The sequence below is a fragment of the Astyanax mexicanus genome, chromosome 4 (assembly GCF_023375975.1).
Source record: "Astyanax mexicanus isolate ESR-SI-001 chromosome 4, AstMex3_surface, whole genome shotgun sequence".
NCBI classification, from domain to species: Eukaryota; Metazoa; Chordata; class Actinopteri; order Characiformes; family Acestrorhamphidae; genus Astyanax; species Astyanax mexicanus.
Window position 1 is genome coordinate 23989350 of NC_064411.1, and position 20982 is coordinate 24010331.

General features: G+C 38.1%; 4 protein-coding genes across 7 annotated transcripts in view; 2 read left to right on the forward strand and 2 right to left on the reverse strand.

Moving 5' to 3' along the window:
- LOC125801263 (gastrula zinc finger protein XlCGF26.1-like) overlaps nucleotides 1–8698 on the reverse strand; it is a 114495-nt gene extending 105797 nt beyond the window's left edge. The window contains exon 1 of the mRNA XM_049477703.1: nucleotides 8672–8698. The gene's annotated coding sequence lies outside the window, so the exon portion shown is untranslated. The remainder of the gene's footprint in view (nucleotides 1–8671) is intronic.
- LOC111188530 (zinc finger protein 239-like) overlaps nucleotides 1–8702 on the reverse strand; it is a 214745-nt gene extending 206043 nt beyond the window's left edge. Inside the window, exon 1 of one of the 2 annotated variants that reach the window (XM_049478045.1) lies at nucleotides 8672–8702. The gene's annotated coding sequence lies outside the window, so the exon portion shown is untranslated. The remainder of the gene's footprint in view (nucleotides 1–8671) is intronic. The other variant, XM_049478048.1, reaches the window with a different exon arrangement.
- The window catches only part of LOC125801365 (zinc finger protein 239-like), a 362996-nt gene that overhangs the window by 297964 nt on the left and 44050 nt on the right, over nucleotides 1–20982 (forward strand). The window contains exon 1 of one of the 3 annotated variants that reach the window (XM_049477976.1): nucleotides 14536–14610. The exons of 1 other annotated variant lie outside the window; for it this stretch is intronic. The gene's annotated coding sequence lies outside the window, so the exon portion shown is untranslated. Of the gene's footprint in view, nucleotides 1–14535; nucleotides 14611–15746; nucleotides 15844–20982 lie in introns of those variants that run through there. One more of the 3 variants, XM_049477974.1, reaches the window with a different exon arrangement.
- Nucleotides 14426–20620, forward strand: LOC125801298 (zinc finger protein 665-like). The gene is made up of 2 exons (XM_049477791.1): nucleotides 14426–14501; nucleotides 17973–20620. The coding sequence occupies exon 2, from the start codon at nucleotides 18137–18139 to the stop codon at nucleotides 19232–19234; it is 1098 nt and encodes a 365-aa protein (XP_049333748.1). The 5' UTR covers nucleotides 14426–14501; nucleotides 17973–18136; the 3' UTR covers nucleotides 19235–20620.

Below are 20982 nucleotides of genomic sequence, written 5' to 3' on the forward strand. Positions count from 1 at the left end.
TCGGTCTCAGAGCGTCTGACAGAATTAAAATGAAAACACAAAATGGAAATATCAATAGCAAAGTGACATTTTGTGATTCAGTGTTTGGAGTGGACGGTGCTTTAAATGCCAAAATTAAAAGGCAAAAGCAAAGGAAGATCTGCGCTCTCTACTGGTGATTTCCTTTTCTTTTTCCTCTTTTCTTTTTCTAATTCACCATCATACAAACACATGTAAATTAACAGTTGGCAGGGCTACAACTACTGACCCTCTTGAGTCAGAAGTTGTTCAGAAGCCTCGCAGCTTCAAGCATCTCCGAACCGCGGATACTGGGCTTCGGTGCAAGGCGCCGGGGAACAGCAGTGACCCACTGGTGTTTTTCGAGTTTACTCTGTTGAGTAAAACTCTTGCCACAGTCTGAGCAGTGATACAGTTTCTCTCCTGTGTGAATGCGCTGGTGTTTTTTGAGAGTACTCTGTAAAGTAAAACTCTTCCCACAGGCTGAGCAGTAAAACGGTTTCTCTCCTGTGTGAATGCGCTGGTGATTTTTAAGATCACCCAGTGTAGTAAAACTCTTCCCACAGTCTGAGCAGTGATATGGTTTCTGTCCTGTGTGAATGCGCTGGTGTATTTTGAGTTTACTCTGTTCAGTAAAACTCTTCCCACAGTCTGAGCAGTGATACGGTTTCTCTCCTGTGTGAATGTGTTGGTGGTTTTTGAGTTTACTATGTGTAGTAAAACTCTTTCCACAGTCTGAGCAGTGATACGGTTTCTCTCCTGTGTGAATGCGCTGGTGATTTTTAAGAGTACCCTGTAGAGTAAAACTTTTCCCACAGTCTGAGCAGTGATACGGTTTCTCTCCTGTGTGAATGCGCTGGTGATTTTTGAGAGTACCCTGTAGAGTAAAACTTTTCCCACAGTCTGAGCAGTGATACGGTTTCTCTCCTGTGTGAATGCGCTGGTGATTTTTGAGAGTACCCTGTAGAGTAAAACTTTTCCCACAGTCTGGGCAGTGATACGGTTTCTCTCCTGTGAGAATGCGCTGGTGTTTTTTGAGATTACTCTGTTTAGTAAAAATCTTGACAGAGTGCTGATGTTTCTCCATGTCGGGACTTGGCTTCATTTGTCTGTTTAATGTAGCAAACAACTTCTGAGTGTTTTCAGGACGGCTTCTGCTTCACCTCTTTCAGCAGTTTGACAATGGTTTTGGTTAAATATCCTGGTTGTTGGTGATGAATTTCAGGAGAATATTTTCATTTCTGGGAAAAAAAACAGTTGAATATTAAAATAAAAGCAGGTCACTTAACTGAAGAGAACTGCACAAATCAGGTACACTATACAGACAAAACTACTTGGACATCTTTATATTACCATAAAAGCTTCTGTACTTTTACCCATTCCAAGTCCATAGTGTAAGGGAGGCCACCTTTTGCCACTCACAATAATCAGGCTGACAACTGTTTACAGGATTCGTACGGGTGTTTAAAATTCTGGAAAATACTTGAATTTTATCGTTCTGTTTTCCAGGCCTGGAAAGTGCTGGTATTTTGGGAAAAGTGCTTGAAAATACTTGAAATTGTAACTGCATTTACTCAACAATAAATAACTACCTGACTAAATAAGTTTACTTAAAGAAAAAATTGCAGAGTGTAAAATAAAAAAAGAGAGCTTCGCTCGTGCCTCTACGTATGTGACAACAAATTCCAGTTCTTTCTCTTAATTTAAGAGGAGTTGGCTCACAAGGAACCAGCTCTTTTTCCCTCAGATACAACATTTTACCACAGATAGCAGGAGAGTTAGCTAGCTATGCTTAAAGCCAAGCTTTGGATTTATCTAAATAATAATAGTTATAATCCAGGGTTACACGTACAATATACTATTAGGCTAAACTGAGCCTGGAACTGTTAACGCGATGCCAGCATCCTCCAACGAGCCGCTGTTGGCCCAGAGTTAGCCGACCTCCGGGGCTGTTTGCCCGGCATCAGCCCCGTGGAACGAGCCGATCCCCTTGGGACATTTTCAGTAAAAAATTATTGAAAGTTGTTTGTCTAGTGATTGTTTGTGTTATCGTTTCATTATTGACCAAATCGAGTTGGTTAGCAAAGAAAATCTACACATAGGCAGTACATTTAGTATCAAAACTTTTTTTGCTTTCATTTCTTCTCCTTCTACTATTACCAAACACAGTTCCGGTTGTGTTTACCATAAACATAATACCATCTCTTGCAGTGTGACAAAAAGCAAATCAATAATTTTTTGAGTATATGTATGTATAAATGCTCTCCATTTACCACCAAATTTGACATACTTAGTGAATCAAATGAATAGGGTAACCATGCGGTGAAAAACATTGGTATTTAAACTGTGTGAAACTGACACCAATAAATCCATAATTCCTGCTATTTACTTACATATTTTTCCTCAGTAGCACAGTTGCTGTGAAGGGTTGAGAAGAGTTTTGTGATTTACTGATTGTAGCTCAATCTCAGTTTTGAGATATCTCTGTTATCATTAATACCACAGCTGAAAGGTAGAGAAAAAGAAGAAAATGGGCCTTAAAAGTGCTAGAAAACTGCTTAATTTTTACCTTGTAAAAGGTGTATGAACCCTGTGTTTAGTGCCTTCATAAGGACTGCCCACTGTTCAGACAGACAGTCTTGATTCTGTTCACATCTCACTTGAAGCTGAGAACTTGCCTAGTTTGAAAGAAAGAAGGAAAGAAATAAAAGAAAAGAGAAAACTATCCTTAGGTTTTATTTAAAGCCTTCTTGGGTGTTTTCTCGAGGCTGCTTTCTGTTTCCCCCTATTTTGGGGTATTTTAGTGTTTTCTCCCTTTTGTTAGATTTCTTAAAAAGATACTCCTTTCCCATCTGCCTGAGTATCTTTATTTAAATTCTACGATACAAACCGAGGGCCTGTTGTTTGATCACTTTTCACAAATAACCCTGACTCTGTGGAAAGCACAGTAGTTTGCACACAAATATTTTACATTGTGAAAGCCAAGTTTAACCCCTATTTTGACTTTTTTGTAACTCTGTCTGCACTTGAGTCCACCCTGGTGGGGTTTTCCATTAGGGAGTTAAAAATAAATGTAGCAGCAATCTCAAGATTATTCTCATCCTCTATTTGGATTGCTGCCCTGTTACACATTAAAGTTGTAGCTCGTTCTGCAGTAGGCTCTCAGTAGGCTGCAGCTGCAAAATCTGCTGTCCAGTACTGAAAACAATGTTGTACTATTATAATATCTCACTTTACACTAGAATACACTAACCCATACTATTAAAACTCTACTATATTGACTAGAAAACAGCAATCCCATTTCAAAACATCACAGAGAGTAGTCTGACCCGCCAACTCCTCCCCAGATGCCAAGGTTATTTGGGTTGCCAAATTCAGGCTGAATCTACACAAACTTTAGACTAGTAGGAGTGGCGGAGAACGTAGAGTACAAGCGAGGGGAGAAAAACAGCCATTCTAAACTCTTCTAAAACCCGTATCTAGTGTTATTTTGATTGTATGTTACATGAGAGAGACCTAAAGCTTTGCGATGTGAGACAGACCTAAGCAACGCTAGGGCTCAGCGCCTAAGAAACATCTAAACCTTGCTAAGCTATCTATCTCTCTCAGGTACCCTCGGCCTTGTTATCCTGACTGCACCCAGACCACTGATATGAATGCTAACACTCAATTTTTAAATGAATTTAAACACCAGTCCCTAGTAAGCTAACCTAGTGGTGGTGATAAATTGCCTGACTTTTTGTATTTCTCTTATGTCTTTATTCAATGAAAAAATCGAGAATATTCACAAGTCTTTGAGAACTCAGCCCATACCTGCAACTGTAACTGAATCTCTTAATTCCTCCCTACTGCCTATATTTTGTAAAACAACCCCTGATTCTTCTTTGTGTTCTCTCTTCCTCCTACTTCTGAACTTTCTGATCTTAACTCTACTGATAAGCTATCTACCTGCACATTGGACCCTCGTCCCACAACACTTGTTAAATCATGTCTTTCTTCTCTGCTTCCTCTTATTACTGCGATCATTCACTCTTCCCTCATGACTTGGACTGTACCAACAGCTTTTAAAATCGCAGCTATTAATCCGATCTTAACAAGAAAACCTGGTGCTGATCGAACTGATTTTAATAGCGCATGCCATAGGTCGGCAATAGGCGGCCCACGGGCCAGATGTGGCCCGCAAGCGCGAAATATGTGGCCTGTGAGGTTGTTTGAACTATAATGAACGATAATGAAAAAAAAAAACGTTTCTATAGTGAACTTTAGTTTACAAGCCTTCCCGTCTCTCTGTCATGCTCAGCTAAAGTTTCTGCCCATTCTCAGGCTCCCTATTTACTTATAAGGTGTTTTTCCCAGCTGTAACTCCCCGGGTTCACTATCCGGGGCAGCGGTAGTTTAAACGACCGCAAACCTGAGGACACGGATTGGATCCCCGCGTGAGGAGCAGTGGGTTTATTTTATTTATTTATTTTTTTCTTTTCTTCCTGGTTTACCTTTCCAAAAACAGATTTTTTTTTTTGTGGTCCCCCACCTAATGGCGTGGGAAATTACTGGCCCGCAGCCAACCCTCTGTTATTACTAGTGTGTCTCAGGCCTCTGTCTTACGCCCCCTTCTTTTCATTGTCTATCTTCTCCCCTAGGTAGCATCTTTTGCAATTATAATATAAATTTCCACTGCTGCGTGGACAGCCAGTGTCATATCTCTGATGCAAGGCAGACACTGTGTGATTTTAGCCCGATTTTTCAGCTTCATCGTGCATTGTTTGTCCTGCAGTGTGAGAGGGGAAGCGATGTCCGAATAATTGCACAAACGAGCTGCGATTGAGAAGATTGATTTCTGACGTGCATAAAATTTTGGTCGCTTGTCTCACAGTGAGCTGTCCTACGAGCTGATTTTGTAACTCCACAACCTGTTTTCCCAAAATTCACAGCAAATTTACCAATAAAAAAAGTATTTCTTTTGGAGTGTTGGCTCTTTTTATATAGATATCTTGCTTCTGGATATATGGAGAAACTTTTTTGAGGAGATAGCTGACGTCCCTTAAGAGCAAATGAATACATATAGTGAGTGGACAATGCTTCAGACACTCCTACACACCAAAACCTTAACCTCTCATTTATTTTTGACAATACTTTATTAACTTTACTTGTAATACATGTATTTAACTAAACTGAGTTTTATATGGTTATCTCTGACTGAAAGAGACAAGGCACAATGCATTTTGGCCAAACAATAATAAAACATTTTAGTAAAGACATTGATTATACTGTTTTATACAATTCCTTTGTTGTTTAATCTTCACTCCATCCGACCATGTTTATTACGTTATTAAATATATTGTATATTTTAATATATGTGACCATGGTGATGAGAAACAAACGCTAACATATATTCGTTCATTTGATATTTAAATGAGAATCAAAATCTGAAAAAATATATACACACACACACACACACACACTATATATATATATATATACACTGCTCAAAAAAAATAAAGGGAACACTCAAATAACACATCCTAGATCTGAATGAATGAAATATTCTCATTGAATACTTTGTTCTGTACAAAGTTGAATGTGCTGACAACAAAATCACACAAAAATCATCAATGGAAATCAAATTTATTAACCAATGGAGGCCTGGATTTGGAGCCACACACAAAATTAAAGTGAAAAAACACACTACAGGCTGATCCAACTTTAATGTAATGTCCTTAAAACAAGTCAAAATGAGGCTCAGTATTGTGTGTGGCCTACACGTGCCTGTATGACCTCCCTACAACGCCTGGGCATGCTCCTGATGAGGTGGCGGATGGTCTCCTGAGGGATCTCCTCCCAGACCTGGACTAAAGCATCCGCCAACTTCTGGACAGTCTGTGGTGCAACGTGACGTTGGTGGATGGAGCGAGACATGATGTCCCAGATGTGCTCAATCGGATTCAGGTCTGGGGAACGGGCGGGCTAGTCCATAGCTTCAATGCTTTCATCTTGCAGGAACTGCTGACACACTCCAACCACATGAGGTCTAGCATTGTCCTGCATTAGGAGGAACCCAGGGCCAACCGCACCAGCATATGGTCTTACAAGGGGTCTGAGGATCTCATCTCGGTACCTAATGGCAGTCAGGCTACCTCTGGTGAGCACATGGAGGGCTGTGCGGCCCTCCAAAGAAATGCCACCCCACACCATTACTGACCCACTGCCAAACCGGTCATGCTGAAGGATGTTGCAGGCAGCAGACCGCTCTCCACGGCGTCTCCAGACTCTGTCACGTCTGTCATGTGCTCAGTGTGAACCTGCTTTCATCTGTGAAGAGCACAAGGCGCCAGTGGCGAATTTGCCAATCCTGGTGTTCTCTGGCAAATGCCAAGCGTCCTGCACGGTGTTGGGCTGTGAGCACAACCCCCATCTGTGGACGTCGGGCCCTCATACCATCCTCATGGAGTCGGTTTCTAACCGTTTGTGCAGACACATGCACATTTGTGGCCTGCTGGAGGTCATTTTGCAGGGCTCTGGCAGTGTTCCTTCTGTTCCTTCTTGCACAAAGGCGGAGGTAGCGGTCCTGCTGCTGGGTTGTTGCCCTCCTACGGCCTCCTCCACGTCTCCCGGTGTACTGGCCTGTCTCCTGGTAGCGCCTCCAGCCTCTGGACACTACGCTGACAGACACAGCAAACCTTCTTGCCACAGCTCGCATTGATGTGCCATCCTGGATGAGCTGCACTACCTGAGCCACTTGTGTGGGTTGTAGAGTCCGTCTCATGCTACCACGAGTGTGAAAGCACCACCAACATTCAAAACTGACCAAAACATCAGCCAGACAGCATAGGTTCTGAGAAGTGGTCTGTGGTCCCCACCTGCAGAACCACTCCTTTATTGAGTGTGTCTTGCTAATTGCCAATAATTTCCACCTGTTCCATTTGCACAACAGCAGGTGAAATTGATTGTCAATCAGTGTTACTTCCTAAGTGGACAGTTTAATTTCACAGAAGTTTGATTTACTTGGAGTTATATTGTGTTATTTGAGTGTTCCCTTTATTTTTTTGAGCAGTGTATATATAATTTTTAATAAAATACCAAAAAATAAATAAGGGCTTGTAATTTGTGTTTTTATTTTGATGAGCCAAACAAAAATGGAAACTTGATTTTAGATTTTACACCAGCATCTTAATCGGATTCCCGTTCCACCTTAAATGCATACTGCAGTTAAATGTGTCTTTTAACAGTGAAAAGCCGCATTTAAAGCACAACGCTGTGCAAACGTTCTGAATAACAGGGCTGCTGTCATTACAATTAGTTAGCTATTTATAAATTGCTGCTTAGAGCTTAGATTCTCTGCCCAAACCTGACCCAAATTTGGGTCTGTTTTTTAATTATTTATGTATTTTCAATTATTATATATAAACCTATAGAGTGATAATCATATGTTTAACATAAAAAAATTGTTTTATATTCTTAAACATTGTTAATTATGTTATAACAGATTTGAATTAGTGAAATCAGTGCTTCTTCAGTTTTATAATGTTAGTTAACATCATTCAGAACATATTTCGGTCATTCAAATAGTCTAATAAAGTTTTTTTTTTTAAAGCAAAATTTTAACACTCTACTCTAAAAAAATTTATTGTTTAAATTGGGCTCTGGCTCAAAAAAACGTGGATTAGGGGAGGAGCGGAGAAGTCAAGTCCGACACTCTCCACCAGCAGCGGATCTCGTGATGATTGTGCTGTTTGTTTACTTCTGGTGTGAATAAAACAGCAGTTTATATGTGAAACAGAGATTACATGAGTGTTATTAAATTAAGATAAAAAAAACATACTGCCATGTTAAATATGTATTGTATAGCACTAAATAAATAATGGGATTAAATTGTGCATTATTCAAAAGTCTGTTCCTCAGACACAGAAAAGTACATAACACAATTACACATAACACAATTAGCTTTAGAACTTTCTTTTGTTATTGCAGACCAGTTTTTATGGTTCTTTGTTTTGGGAAAAATAACTACATCATGCTCATTTACACAGCTTTAATTGTTTAGTGCATTTAACAAAAAATAGAACGAAAGAAAATTAGATCTCAGTGTAATAGTTATTTAGTGCTTTTAAAGATAATAGGAGCAGTTTAGAACGCTTTAGAAAACAGGATGTTGTATTTATTTCCTAGAACAAAGAAAAGAAAAGCTGGTTGCAAATAAAAAAAATGTTCGAAAGCTAATTGTGTTGTGTGATTCATCCTCAGTGTCTGAAAATATACTTTTCTGTGTCTGAAGAAAAGACTTTTGAATAATGCACAATTTAATTGTTCATTTAGTGCTACACAATACATCTGTAATATGCCAGAATGTTTTGTGAATATTTAACAAGTTTTTATTTTAATTTAATAACACTCGTGTCATCTCTGTTTAATGTATAAACCATAATGTTTTTCACACCAGAAGTAAACAAACAGCACAATCATCGCGAGATCCGCTATTGTTCACTTGAGCTGCAGGTAGAGACTGTCCGAATGGACTTCTCCGCTCTTCAGGAGCATCGCGAACAAGCCTGATGCGTGATGCAGACAGTCAGGAGCCTCGCAGCCGCGGGATTATAACGCCGGATATCAGAGAGAGAGAGAGAGAGAGAGAGAGAGAGAAAGAGAAAGAGAAAGAGAGAGAGAAACTTCTCCATACCTTCTGTAGTTCAGCTGATCCTGCTCTGTCTCCTCTCCAGCTACAGAACCAGGAAACTCAGCCTCATCCGGGTTATGTAGAGCCCCGCCCCCTCCCCCGCTATATCACATTATACCCCATCACCGCTAGAGGGAGCCCGCGAGGGAGTCCTCAATGCATGGAGCTGAATGGAGCTAAACAGCTAAAACTCTCATTTAAAACACTGTATAACGGTATATGGAACAATTAAGCTAAATACTAGTTTATAAATGTTTGATACCTTTTCGAATGAAGATTGTATATACATTAATATACATTTCAGAGAGTCTGGTGTCTCTGGTGGTTTGAGAAACTAGTAGCAGATTCTGAATATTTGTATTGATTTTTTATAAAATATGTTAATTGTTTACGGTTGGGGGAGGGGGATCAAAACTGATTTAATTTAATTTATAGATTATGAACCACAAAGCCTGTTCTTGCTAAAAATATTTTCATTCTGAAATACTGCCAAAAGGGTGTAAAAGGGATTTTATATCTGACAACTAGGGCTGCCACGATTAGTCGACTAGTCACGATTATGTCGACTATTAAAATAGTCGACGACTAATTTAATAGTCGATTAGTCGTTTTTTTTTTTTTCTTTGTTTTTCTCTCCAAACTGCTGCGACTGCCTTTCTGTCCTGGACGCACATGCGCAGTAGTGGAAACCGGGGTAGGTAGTGGACGACATCTCAGGACATTATACAGACAGGCTCTGGTTTCATGGCTACCCCGCTACAGAACTCAAAAGTGTGGGATCACCAAGAAAATAAAAGTGAAACGCGTGCAATGCAATATCTGCAATGAAGAACTTGCCTTCCTCGGCAGCACAACCGCGATGCACGAGCACCTGAAAAGGAGGCATGTTGTGGCTGATTAAATGACGAAGAAGCTAAATTGCTATTTAGCTGCTAAAATTAACGTAAACAGAGCGTTAACTTAGTACTTAACTTACTCATCTTGAGTAAGTTAAAACAGAGGTCACTAATAGGCGGACCGCGATCCGGATCCGGACCCAGACGTTGTCACAAATGCCGTCCCAAACCGATAAACTACAGAGAAGGATTTCATTCTGACAGTGGCTTCTGTTTTCAGTGCTTTTCGGTGCAGTAAACTCACAGATCAGTCATGTGTGGTGTAAAATCACCAAACGCTCTCCTCTGCCAATCAGATCTGTGCAGACCGCTGCCCTGGCTAGTGAATTGGGACGCGGACAGGGAAAAACGCCTTTATAAAGAGATAGGGAGCCCAAGAACTGGCAGAAAAACAAGATCGGGCAGAAACTAAAGACACACTGAGTGCGACAGAGAGACGGTAATGTACACAATATCTGGACAGAGAGGCATTTTTATTAATATACTTTTTTTTCATAATAGTTCAAACAACCTCACGGTTGAGATGTTTCATAAATGCCAGTGCCTTATCCTTATTTTACACAGTTGTTTACACTTTATATGCTAAACAGTAAAATAATTGTCTGTTACAACAAGCTGCATATTTCATTAAAGGTTTAATGAACTATGATTTTAATTGTTTTTATTTTTAGTTAGCATATAGCTGAAATCTAATGATGGTTGTATAATAGCAGCTGCATTCTATTGTGATAAACTGTGTTTTATATTCAATTAACGTATGATCCGATTAGTCGACTAATCATAAAAAATAATCGGTGATTAGTCGACTATAAAAATAATCGTTTGTGGCAGCCTTACTGACAACAAAACATTTTGAAAAAAAAAAATTTTGATTTGTTTACATTTAATAGAGACATTAAACAAATTTTATTTTTAACTTATTTAAACAGTAACACACACAACACTCACCCCCAAATTTAATACCCAAGATAAACTATTACAAGATAATTATTACAAACAGAACACACAAACACATCTAATAATTCCTCTAAAAATAATTTAAACCTCATTAAAAAGTGGCCTTTCAATTTTTGCAATGACCCCTTCTACACTGCAAGGACAGCGTGCAAGTCAATTGTGTGTATATATGTGTGTTTGTGTGTGTGTGGTTTTTATTGTGAACTAATGACAAGACTATAGAGCTTAGATTCTCTGCCCAAACCCGACCCAAACTCATATTGGGGGGGGGACACATTTGCCAATATGAACCAAAACCCACCCTATAGTTTCCTAGAACAACATTTGTGGAAATTACTATTAATTAAAAGTAAATTATTATTCTATGGTGATTTTACAAGTAACTCCACATTACAGTCACTGTTGTTAGAAAAAATTATGCATGCAATCTCTGAATAATATACATATGACAAAAATGATCAGTTATCACCTAATATTTAAAATAATAACAGATTTGTTTATTATTATTATTATTGTTATTATTATTATATTATTATTAGTATTATTATTATTATCATGTATTGGCATGTCAATTCTGTTGTATATTTACATTTTCTCCTTTCAATGAGATCTCTTCTTAAGACGGTGTCCTTTTATGTAAAAGAATGTAACTTAACGTTTCATAGAGATTTTTATAAACGTCAGGACATGTGGTCTTACTGTGCACTACAAATGAACAGAAGTCACGTTAGATCAGTGTTTCTCAACCCTGTTCGTGCATATTCTACTGCATATTAACACTGTTCTGCATATTCTATAGCTTCCTCTGCTTTAAAGGCACTAAATAAAGTAAGTGGTGGTATGATGTGTCTAATACACTGCTGGATTAATTTAGGCTCCATAGGGGGTTAAAGGATTTTAACAGGTAAACTCAGTAAATATCTGTTTATTAGCTGATCAGCTGGACCAGGTGGAAAACACTATTTTAGGGCAGTGACCAGGGTTAAGAAACTGCTTTAAACTACAAACAAAGTACAGTACGTTACTAAATTCTGGCTATCCACTACAATATGAATATTCTGCTTATCTACAGGCAGATTTATAATGGAAAACCATCAGATTTCTAAATGAATTAACCTACTCCCAGGATGAGCAATAGGGACTTGGGGGTCATAAACCATTCCCAGATTCCCATCCAAGTACTAACCAGGACAAACCCTACTGACCTTTCAAGATTTCAAGGGTGTTCTCAAGGTAGTGTGACCGTAAGCAATGGCAGCAGTACCATCAAGACTATTTATGCATGTTCATCATATGAACATTCATACACATTCATTCATATGTTAAATTTTAAATTACTCACTTGTAATGAATAGAAGAGACATACTTACTGCTTGTATTTAATAATCAATGCTTCATTTTGTGATGGTCACAATTTTATACTGACAAAATTTACCATGCAAGTTAATATTGTTCATAAATTTACACCAAATTGATGCAAAATTTTAACATTGTATGTAGAAAAATTCTAGTTATACCAGATGGACTTGGTCCTCACTGTTGATGGTAAACTTCAAGTGATGCCCCAACTTGTTTGCACTTACATTTCAATTTAGGTAAGATGGCTACAGTTAGAGTGACACTCAGAGATGGAAGAGACAGAAATGTGCTCCAGTTTATCAGCAAAATGTATTTCGTTGTTAGAGTCACTTCAAACTACCCCAACAAATAGCACTTACTAATTACTATGGAAATGTCAGTGCCGTTGTTAGAGCACCAATTGTAACATTAACTCCAGTAAACACTTTTTAAAATCTAAATTTCATTTAAAATATTATGGTTACATTTTCTTTGCATACATCTTTTTGATGTTCTTCAGTTTGTAAAAAAAGTAGATCATATTGCAGCAGATAGTTTGACTAAATCTTACTCACTTGATGAATGTTCTACAAACTTCAAAAAATGTATCTATGAATTTAGGCACTCATCATGTTTAACAGCCTCTGCTCAACATTAATAACAGGTGAAAGACTGAGAATCTCTAAATATGACTTCAGTGTCTTCAGTTGTATTAGACTTTACTACACATCACCATCCTATGCTCTATTAGGCACCAGTTCGTGCTTGAACCTGCTGATTGCCGTGTGCAGCTATATTTAGTTTAAAAACTGATATTTGCATATGAAGTTTCAAAGTGTGAAGTACCCTTCTATAAAGAAATCAGGATGGTCCATTGTGATGTCAGGGAGTGATTTTACAGGGAGGAGCTGTGAATGACCTCAATTTATGGAAAGCTTTCAGAATACATAAATAATTCGAGATCTGCTGCAGTACGATCTCCTTTTCAAGAATCTGCAGGACATGAAGAAGGTAAATGCAAGGAAAAGGTAACCATAATATTTCAAATGAAATGAAGTTCTGTTGCTGCATGAAAATAGAGATTAATTGGTAATGTTATTTTACAATGATAATTTGATTGTAATAAACATTTCTAATTTGTCCTGTATTTTGTGTGACTGTGTACTTTTGCAAAGTGATGCATTAGATAGTGACTGTTAAATTACTATATGAGACCCTATAGTAATTTGACTATAGTACTATAGTAGTAGGACACTATTAGTATACTAGTTGTACAGGAACATGGAGCAAGCAGAGAATCTTTATCAAAAAACTCACTTCAGAATCTGCTCCGAATCTCAGGCCACTTGACAGAGTCTAAAAGAGTATATACAATTTTCATTCTAAAAAGTATCAAACATTCATAAATTAATATTATTAGCAAAATAATCATTTATAAGTGTTTGATACTTTATAGAATAAAACTTTTACTAATTTCCTCAAAACAGAACAACTACAACCATTTCATCACCGCAGAAATAATTATTAAAGCTTTTAAACTGCAGTTTTAACCCTTTCAAGCTCTGTGTGTAACTCCAACATCAGAAGCAGTTATGCTAGTGTATTTACTGAATAAAAAACATTTGCTGTAGAAAACGGAAATATAGGGGTTTATTTCCTCCCCTTTTTTAGTAAAATACTTTGTTGTACTTTGTAAAATCCAAAGAAACCCACAGAGAAGTAGTTATACAGTGTTTTAAATGAGAGTTTTAGCTGTTTAGCTCCATTCAGCTCCATGCATTGAGGACTCACTCGCTGGCTCCCTCTAGCGGTGATGGGGTATAATGTGATATAGCGGGGGAGGGGGCGGGGCTCTATATAACCCGGATGAATCTAAGCTTCATGGAGAGGAGCTTTGTCAAAATCATTCTGTCAAAATAAACGTCCCTTTAAAATTTAATAAAAATCAGATTTGAGTCTGTAAATTAAATACCATGAATTAGTTTGAAAAAATAAAGAGTATAAAACTAGTTGAAAGCTTTTTGAAACTGAAAAAGATGAAATAATATACAGAACAAAAGAAAAAGGTAAGAAATTGTACAAAATTGTACAAAACTAGTGTTGTTAGAAAAGACAGCTTTGCGCTGGCACTTTATTAATATGTATTTTTTTGTTAATTTTCTTCTTTATTGTCCTGTATTTATATTCCTTATCTTTATTGCAGTGTATTATTATTATTATTATTATTATTATTATTATTATTATTATTATTATTATTATTATTATTATATTAACTGAAAGTATCAGTTAAGGACCAGCAGGAAACTGTATTTCACAGTAATGGTTATAAGTGGGATTTCTTTTTATTTTCATTTGCTAACATTTTTCTTTGTTAATTATTACAGTAAAATAATAGGTTTTCTGTTAAATTATCTAATCAATGTTATTTAAAAAAAAAACACTAGTGAAATTCCACCTCTTACCTGACCTTCTCCTCGCTAAAATCACTTCGAAAACCAATTCCTTCTTTTTAAATTGAATATTTTTACAAACTTTTATTTTGACGAGAAGTCACATGAAATTTCAGCTACTGTTGCTCATTTCACGGAGGTTTATTCTCCCGCAGCTCCGGAGGAAAAGCAGGATGAGCTGAACGACATACGGTATTCATTCTCTCTCTCTCTCTCTCTCTCTCTCTCTCACTCTCTCTCGGGAAAGCGAGTGCTGGATGTTAATCTACACAGATTTCTCTCCTGAAAATTGTTTATTTGGGTGTGTAAAGCGCTTTTGTTTTTTTACAGTAAGCTTGGATTTACAGATTTTTTCAGCACTAAGGCAGGAGCATTAGCAACATTAGCTTGTAAAATGATCCAGTGTTGTTACCAATACCACACCTAACAGCTAAAGTTAATTGTAAATGTAAGGATTAACCATTACAGACAGCTTGTACATTATCCTACCATTTAGACTATATATAACAACAATTCATCACAAATATAATTTGTTTAAGACATTCAGGCTGCTAATAGTATTTTATTGTTTGGAATTGCCTGCTAGCTTAGCTTAGCTTAGCTAGCTATCTAAATAGCATTGGTTAGGTTAGCTAAAGGCTAAAACCTTACCTTCAAAATGAATGTACCCCCTATCCAGTTGCTGATTTTTTTAACAAAACATTGTACGTGGTACATAAAAAAAATGTGCACCACACAGTTTTTATGCACAGATTTACAAATGTGGTAGCAATTGTAGTGTTTTATGATGTGATTTTTTAATGTGGGAATAATGTTTAAGTGTTTATCTACAGTGGGAGCTGACGTGTTTCCTTAAAGTGACTGGCAGAGAGAAAAGACAAGGTTCCCAGTGCTTTTTTAACCAAGTAGCTAATGTTATCTAGCTATCCAATTTTCCCAGTGCTTTTTTAACCAAGTAGCTAATGGTATCTAGCTAGCCAATGTTCCCAGTGCTTTTTTTAACCAAGTTTCTAATGTTATCTAGCTAGCCAATGTTCCCAGTGCTTTTTTAACCAAGTAGCTAATGGTATCTGGCTAGTCAATGTTCCCAGTGCTTTTTTAACCAAGTAGCTAATGGTATCTAGCTAGCCAATGTTCCCAGTGATTTTTTTAACCAAGTAGCGAATGGTATCTAGCTAGCTAATGTTCCCAGTGCTTTTTTTAACTAAGTAGCTAATGTTCATATTTGTCAAGTCTCCCGTTTTGGCCGGGAAACTACCGCATTCAACCCTTCTTTCCCGCCGTCCTCCCGCATTAGTATTTTCCCGTAAGTTTTCCGTATTAAAAAAAAAAAACTATTGAGAGATAATTAAATATCTTAACGCCAATTATGGTGCCAGTTCAAGGAAAAAGTCCCGCCTTTCAGGAGAAACAGCCAATCAGATTTCTGGCGGTGCAGAGGAGGGTCAGTGTGGGGAAGCCCTCCCCCTCGCTGTAAGTTCAGGAGCTGACGTTTAAACATATCTGGATATACAGAAATTTTTCTAAAAGAAAGGTAACGGAGCTAACTATGTAAACTGTGATTATATTGTTTCTGGAGCTGTTTCTGCAGGTTAAAAAGACTCATCTCCCAATCAAAACAGATCAATATATATATGTGTGTGTGTGTGTGTGTGTGTTCAAGCTGCCCTGATGTACCTGATCAGCCAGTAACTAATTATTTGTTTTTACTTGTGTTTACTAATTTAGGATTGCAGGATTTACTGTAAGCTATAATAAACAAATGTTAATTTAGCTAACTAGTTTGATAGAAGCTGGATGTAGAGGATAGCCAGAATTTAGTACAATACTTTATGTTGGTAGTTTAAAGCAGTTTCTGCTCACTGCCTCTAAACTGTGTGTTTTCCACCGGATCTAACTGATCAGCTAAACTTTACTAAGTTTACCTGTTAAAATCCCTTAGCCCACTGTGGACCATAACTCATAACTCAATCATTATGTAAATCCGGCAGTGTATTAGACACATCATACCACCAATTACTTTATTATCCGGAAGTACTCCCGAGCTGTTGTTGTTGCCTGCTATGGATAATATAAAAAAAAGATTATTAATTGTGTAGGCCCCTTATAAAATAAACATATATACACGCATATACACATATATAGACATAAATACACGCTGCAATTTCCGACATCCATCTGCGTTTCTTTTTATATTTTATTTTAAAAGATACAAACACATAGTTTATGAATTAATTAATTAAAATGTGTCATTTCTGGAGCTGTTTGTATGTAGATGCATAAAATAGGTCTCCACTGATACTGTACTTTGTATAAAATAACATTTATTATGATAAAATAATTAACAAGCACCCGGGTTTGCTTGTGATAGAGCATGTTAGCTAATCTTGTCCTGTGCTCTCTGCCTTGTCATCGACCCACTCAATCTGTAAAACTCAAGTATTTATGTCTTTCTGTCCCTCGTCTGGAAAAATAAGTTATATTATCTTATTTCTAGAACATAAAGAGTCAGGTTGAGAGTTCACTCTCTCTCAAGCATATTCATTCCAAACTGCTGAAATGCTGAAATACATTGTATGAGTTAATATTAGGGATGCAACGGTACAGTGTGGCCACAGTTTGGTTTGTATCGCGGTTCTTGGGCCACGGTTTCGGTTCGGTTTTGATATATATGAATTATGTTTTTATCCCTTTCTATTTCAAATCAACAAGGTGCTCCTACTCACACTTGCAGAGCCAATATTAAACCGAACAAAGGAATAGATTAATTAAAATCACAACATTTATTATAAAAAAGGAACTGATATCACACTGTGCTTTATCTGCTGACTGTTTTTACCTTGTTATCAAACTCTACCCTGAAGCCAAAATGCGGCACTCCATCGCGTGGGGCACAGTAGACAGAATACACAGAACGTATCCATTCAATAACCACAAATAAAACATTAATGTTTTGTCGCCAGAACCAGCTAGAGACAGCTGGATAAACTCAAACTTTTTTAATTTCTTAACAGGGAATCTCAAATTAAAGAGTTTTTTCTTCTGTAAAAAGTAAAAAACAGCAGTTGGGCGAGTGGGGGGAAGGAGTAAAAAACGTGTCCTTCACTTGCTTCATCAGCAGCAGCGCTCAGCAGCCCCTCCCCTGGCCATGTGGCCGAGTCTGCAATCCTACATTTACTGCGGGGCTGTTAATTACTAAGAGCGTTCGTTTGCTCTGTTAATGCGCACACTAAAATATCGTGGTTCTTCCGGGTGTATCGAACCAGCAGGCCGACCCGAACGGTTCGATAAAATATGGACAACCGTATCACAATTACATTTCTCACCAAATTTTCATTTGTGACCTACATATACAAAAAAGGACTTCAGGAGTGCATATCTCAGGTTCTAGTGAGACCAGAACAGAATGAAGACTGTCTGTCTGAACAGTGGGCAGTCCTTATAAAAAGACTAAGCAGGTGTCAAATTGATTATAGCGAGTGGCCAAATGTGGCCTCCCTCTAGTGGCCGGAGGACCACCAGCGCCCCCTTTACACTATAAAGTTAGAATGGGAAAAAAGTACAGAAACTTTTATGGTAATATGAAGATGGCCCAGATTCTCTTCAGTTAATTGACCTGCTTTTATTTTAATATTCAATGGCATTTTTCTTTGTGTTTTCCAGAAATGAAAATATTCTCCTGAAATTCATCACCAACAACCAGGATATTTAACTAAGAGCAATGTTAAACTGCTGAAAGAGGTGAAGCACAAGACATCCTGAAAAACCTCCAGAACACGCAGAAATTGTTTGTTACATTTAACAGACAAATTAAGCCAAGTCCCGACATGGAGAAACATCAGCACTCTGTCAAGAGTTTTACCAAACAGAGTGATCTCAAAATACACCAGCACATTCACACAGGAGAGAAACCGTATCACTGCTCAGACTGTGGGAGGAGTTTTACTGCACAGAGTACTCTCAAAAAACACCAGCGCATTCACACAGGAGAGAAACCTTATTACTGCTCAGACTGTGGGAAGAGTTTTAATCAACTGAGTAATCTTAAAAAACACCAGCGAATTCACACAGGAGAGAAACCGTATCACTGCTCAGACTGTGGGAGGAGTTTTACTGCACAGAGTACTCTCAAAAAACACCAGCGCATTCACACAGGAGAGAAACCGTATCACTGCTCAGACTGTGGGAAGAGTTTTACTCAACAGAGTAATCTCAAAAATCACCAGCGCATTCACACAGGAGAGAAACCGTATCACTGCTCAGACTGTGGGAACAGTTTTAATCAACAGAGTGCTCTCAAAAAACACCAGCGAATTCACACAGGAGAGAAACCGTATTACTGCTCAGACTGTGGGAGAAGTTTTACTGCACAGAGTACTCTCAAAAAACACCAGTGCATTCACACATATTACTGCTCAGAATGTGGGAACAGTTTTAGTCAACAAAATACTCTCATACTGCATCAGTGCTTTCACACAAGAGTGAAACCATATTACTGCTCAGAATGTGAGAAGTGTTTTACTACACAGACTCATCTCAAAGTTCATCAGCGCATTCACACAGGGGAGAAACCGTATCACTGCTCACACTGTGGGAGGAGTTTTACTGCACAGAGTACTCTCAAAAAACACCAGCGCATTCACACAGGAGAGAAACCATATCACTGCTCAGACTGTGGGAAGAGTTTTAGTCAACAGACTCATCTCAAACTGCATCAGCGCATTCACACAGGAGAGAAACCGTATCACTGCTCAGACTGTGGGAAGAGTTTTAGTCAACAAAATACTCTCAAACTGCATCAGCGCATTCACACAGGAGAGAAACCGTATCACTGCTCAGACTGTGGGAAGAGTTTTACTCAACAGATACATCTCAAAAATCACCAGCACATTCACACAAGAGAAAAAAATATCACAAATTTGTGATACAAAGTAAAAGTGCGAATCGTAAATCTTTTGGACGGAACACCTTATCCTACACAAATGTTTCACTTGGGACACGTTCTGCCAGAAATGAACATGAATTGAATTTAACAATACATATTACAGGTTCAGCTAAATTAATCCAATCCGGTAGGAGTTCAGTTCTGAAGAAGTTCAAATGAGGGCACTGCCAATGTTTGCCCCAGACGTTAGATTAGCATAACTAAATCCAATCCCCAAATAGATTTGCGGAGCGCGGTGGGAAAGTAATGACAGGACGCTGATGTTTTTAAAACACAACCAACACCCAACCCCCCCGATGATTTTAAAACGCATCGCCCCCACTCACTATTAACCACCAGGCCCATTAATATGAAAGGAGAGGGGGAACACTCTAAGCCACTCCAGAGAGTGCTCCCAAAAGTGAGACCCAGAGCCACAGAGAGACGACACTGTGCCTAGTACGGCTGTGTGGACCGGAGGAGCATCCAGACCCCGCAGAGAGGCCAACAAAATCCTTTCCAGAGGTTGAATAAAACGCTCCAGCTGTAGTTCTCATACTGAAATCAACCCACTCCAGGTTTGTGTAGTGCAGTAAGGTTGCGGGCTCATTCGTTCCCTCTGTTGGTGTTGGTCTATGGTTCAGTCGCTCTGATTAAAAATCTGTTACCATAGAGGGATAAAGAGGAATATCTTTGTATTGCTTCACCTCTATATTTACTTATATGTGTGGGTTTCAATAAAAAAGACTTTTATATTAAAATATCCGCTCAAGAAATGGTTGATAACCTCTCTGTGACCTGATGGATCTTCAGAACTACTTTTGTTATTATTTTGTAAGTATTAACAGGCACCCAAATGAGAATTCCAAAAATGTAAGCTTTTAGCAGATGCTCCCAACAGGTTTACAATGCTAGTAAGTAAGTAATCTCTTTTTATATAACACTTTTTCAGAGCTACTCACAAAGTGTTTTACAGATTAAAGAAAATATGTAAAAATAGATAAAACTGTCACGCCTGACTCTGTCAACCTGCCTGCTCCTGAAGCCTCTCTGCCTAAAGACTCAGTTTCCCAGCAGCCTCAGGCTCAGAACTACAGTGACTCTGAGAATCACGTGTCTCTCAAGCATTTCCACTTGGTCTTATAAATACTCCCTCAGTGCAACTCCCTAGTTGCTGCGTATTATCTAGTTTTCTATCTCTGTACAAAGCGTTCTTTCTTGTCTCTGATTCTCTGTTTCTTGACCCTTTTTCTGCCTACCGTTTACTCTAGTGCTTAGACCTCGTTTTGTTTTATTTCTGGTTACCAACTTCTATCAGGGACATTGCCTGTCCCTGACTACCTCTGTTTGTCTAGTCCTGTAAATAAACCTGTGTTTACTAATTAGCGCTTGTCTCCTCGGGTCCTGGTATTCGTCACACATTTACTCCTTGTATTAAATGATTGTTAACTTGCATGGTAAATTTTGAATATGCATGGTAACCCTGTTCAAAAATGTACACCAAACTGATAAAACCTTTTTAACAATGTATGTAATAAATGTAAAGTTGTACCAGATGGACTTGGTCCTCACTGTTGATGGTAAACTTCAAGTGATGCCCCAACTTGTTTGCACTTACATTTCAATATAGGCAAGATGGCTACAGTTAGAGTGCCACTCAGAGATAGAAGAGATAGAAATGTGCACAGGTTTATCAGAAAAGTGGTGTGGAGTCCAAAAACCTTTGACTAAATAGTGGTATGCCTATTT

Excerpts from the sequence above, each read along its gene's own strand:
- LOC125801298 (XM_049477791.1), top strand. The coding sequence starts at position 18,137 with ATGGAGAAACATCAGCACTCTGTCAAGAGTTTTACCAAACAGAGTGAT.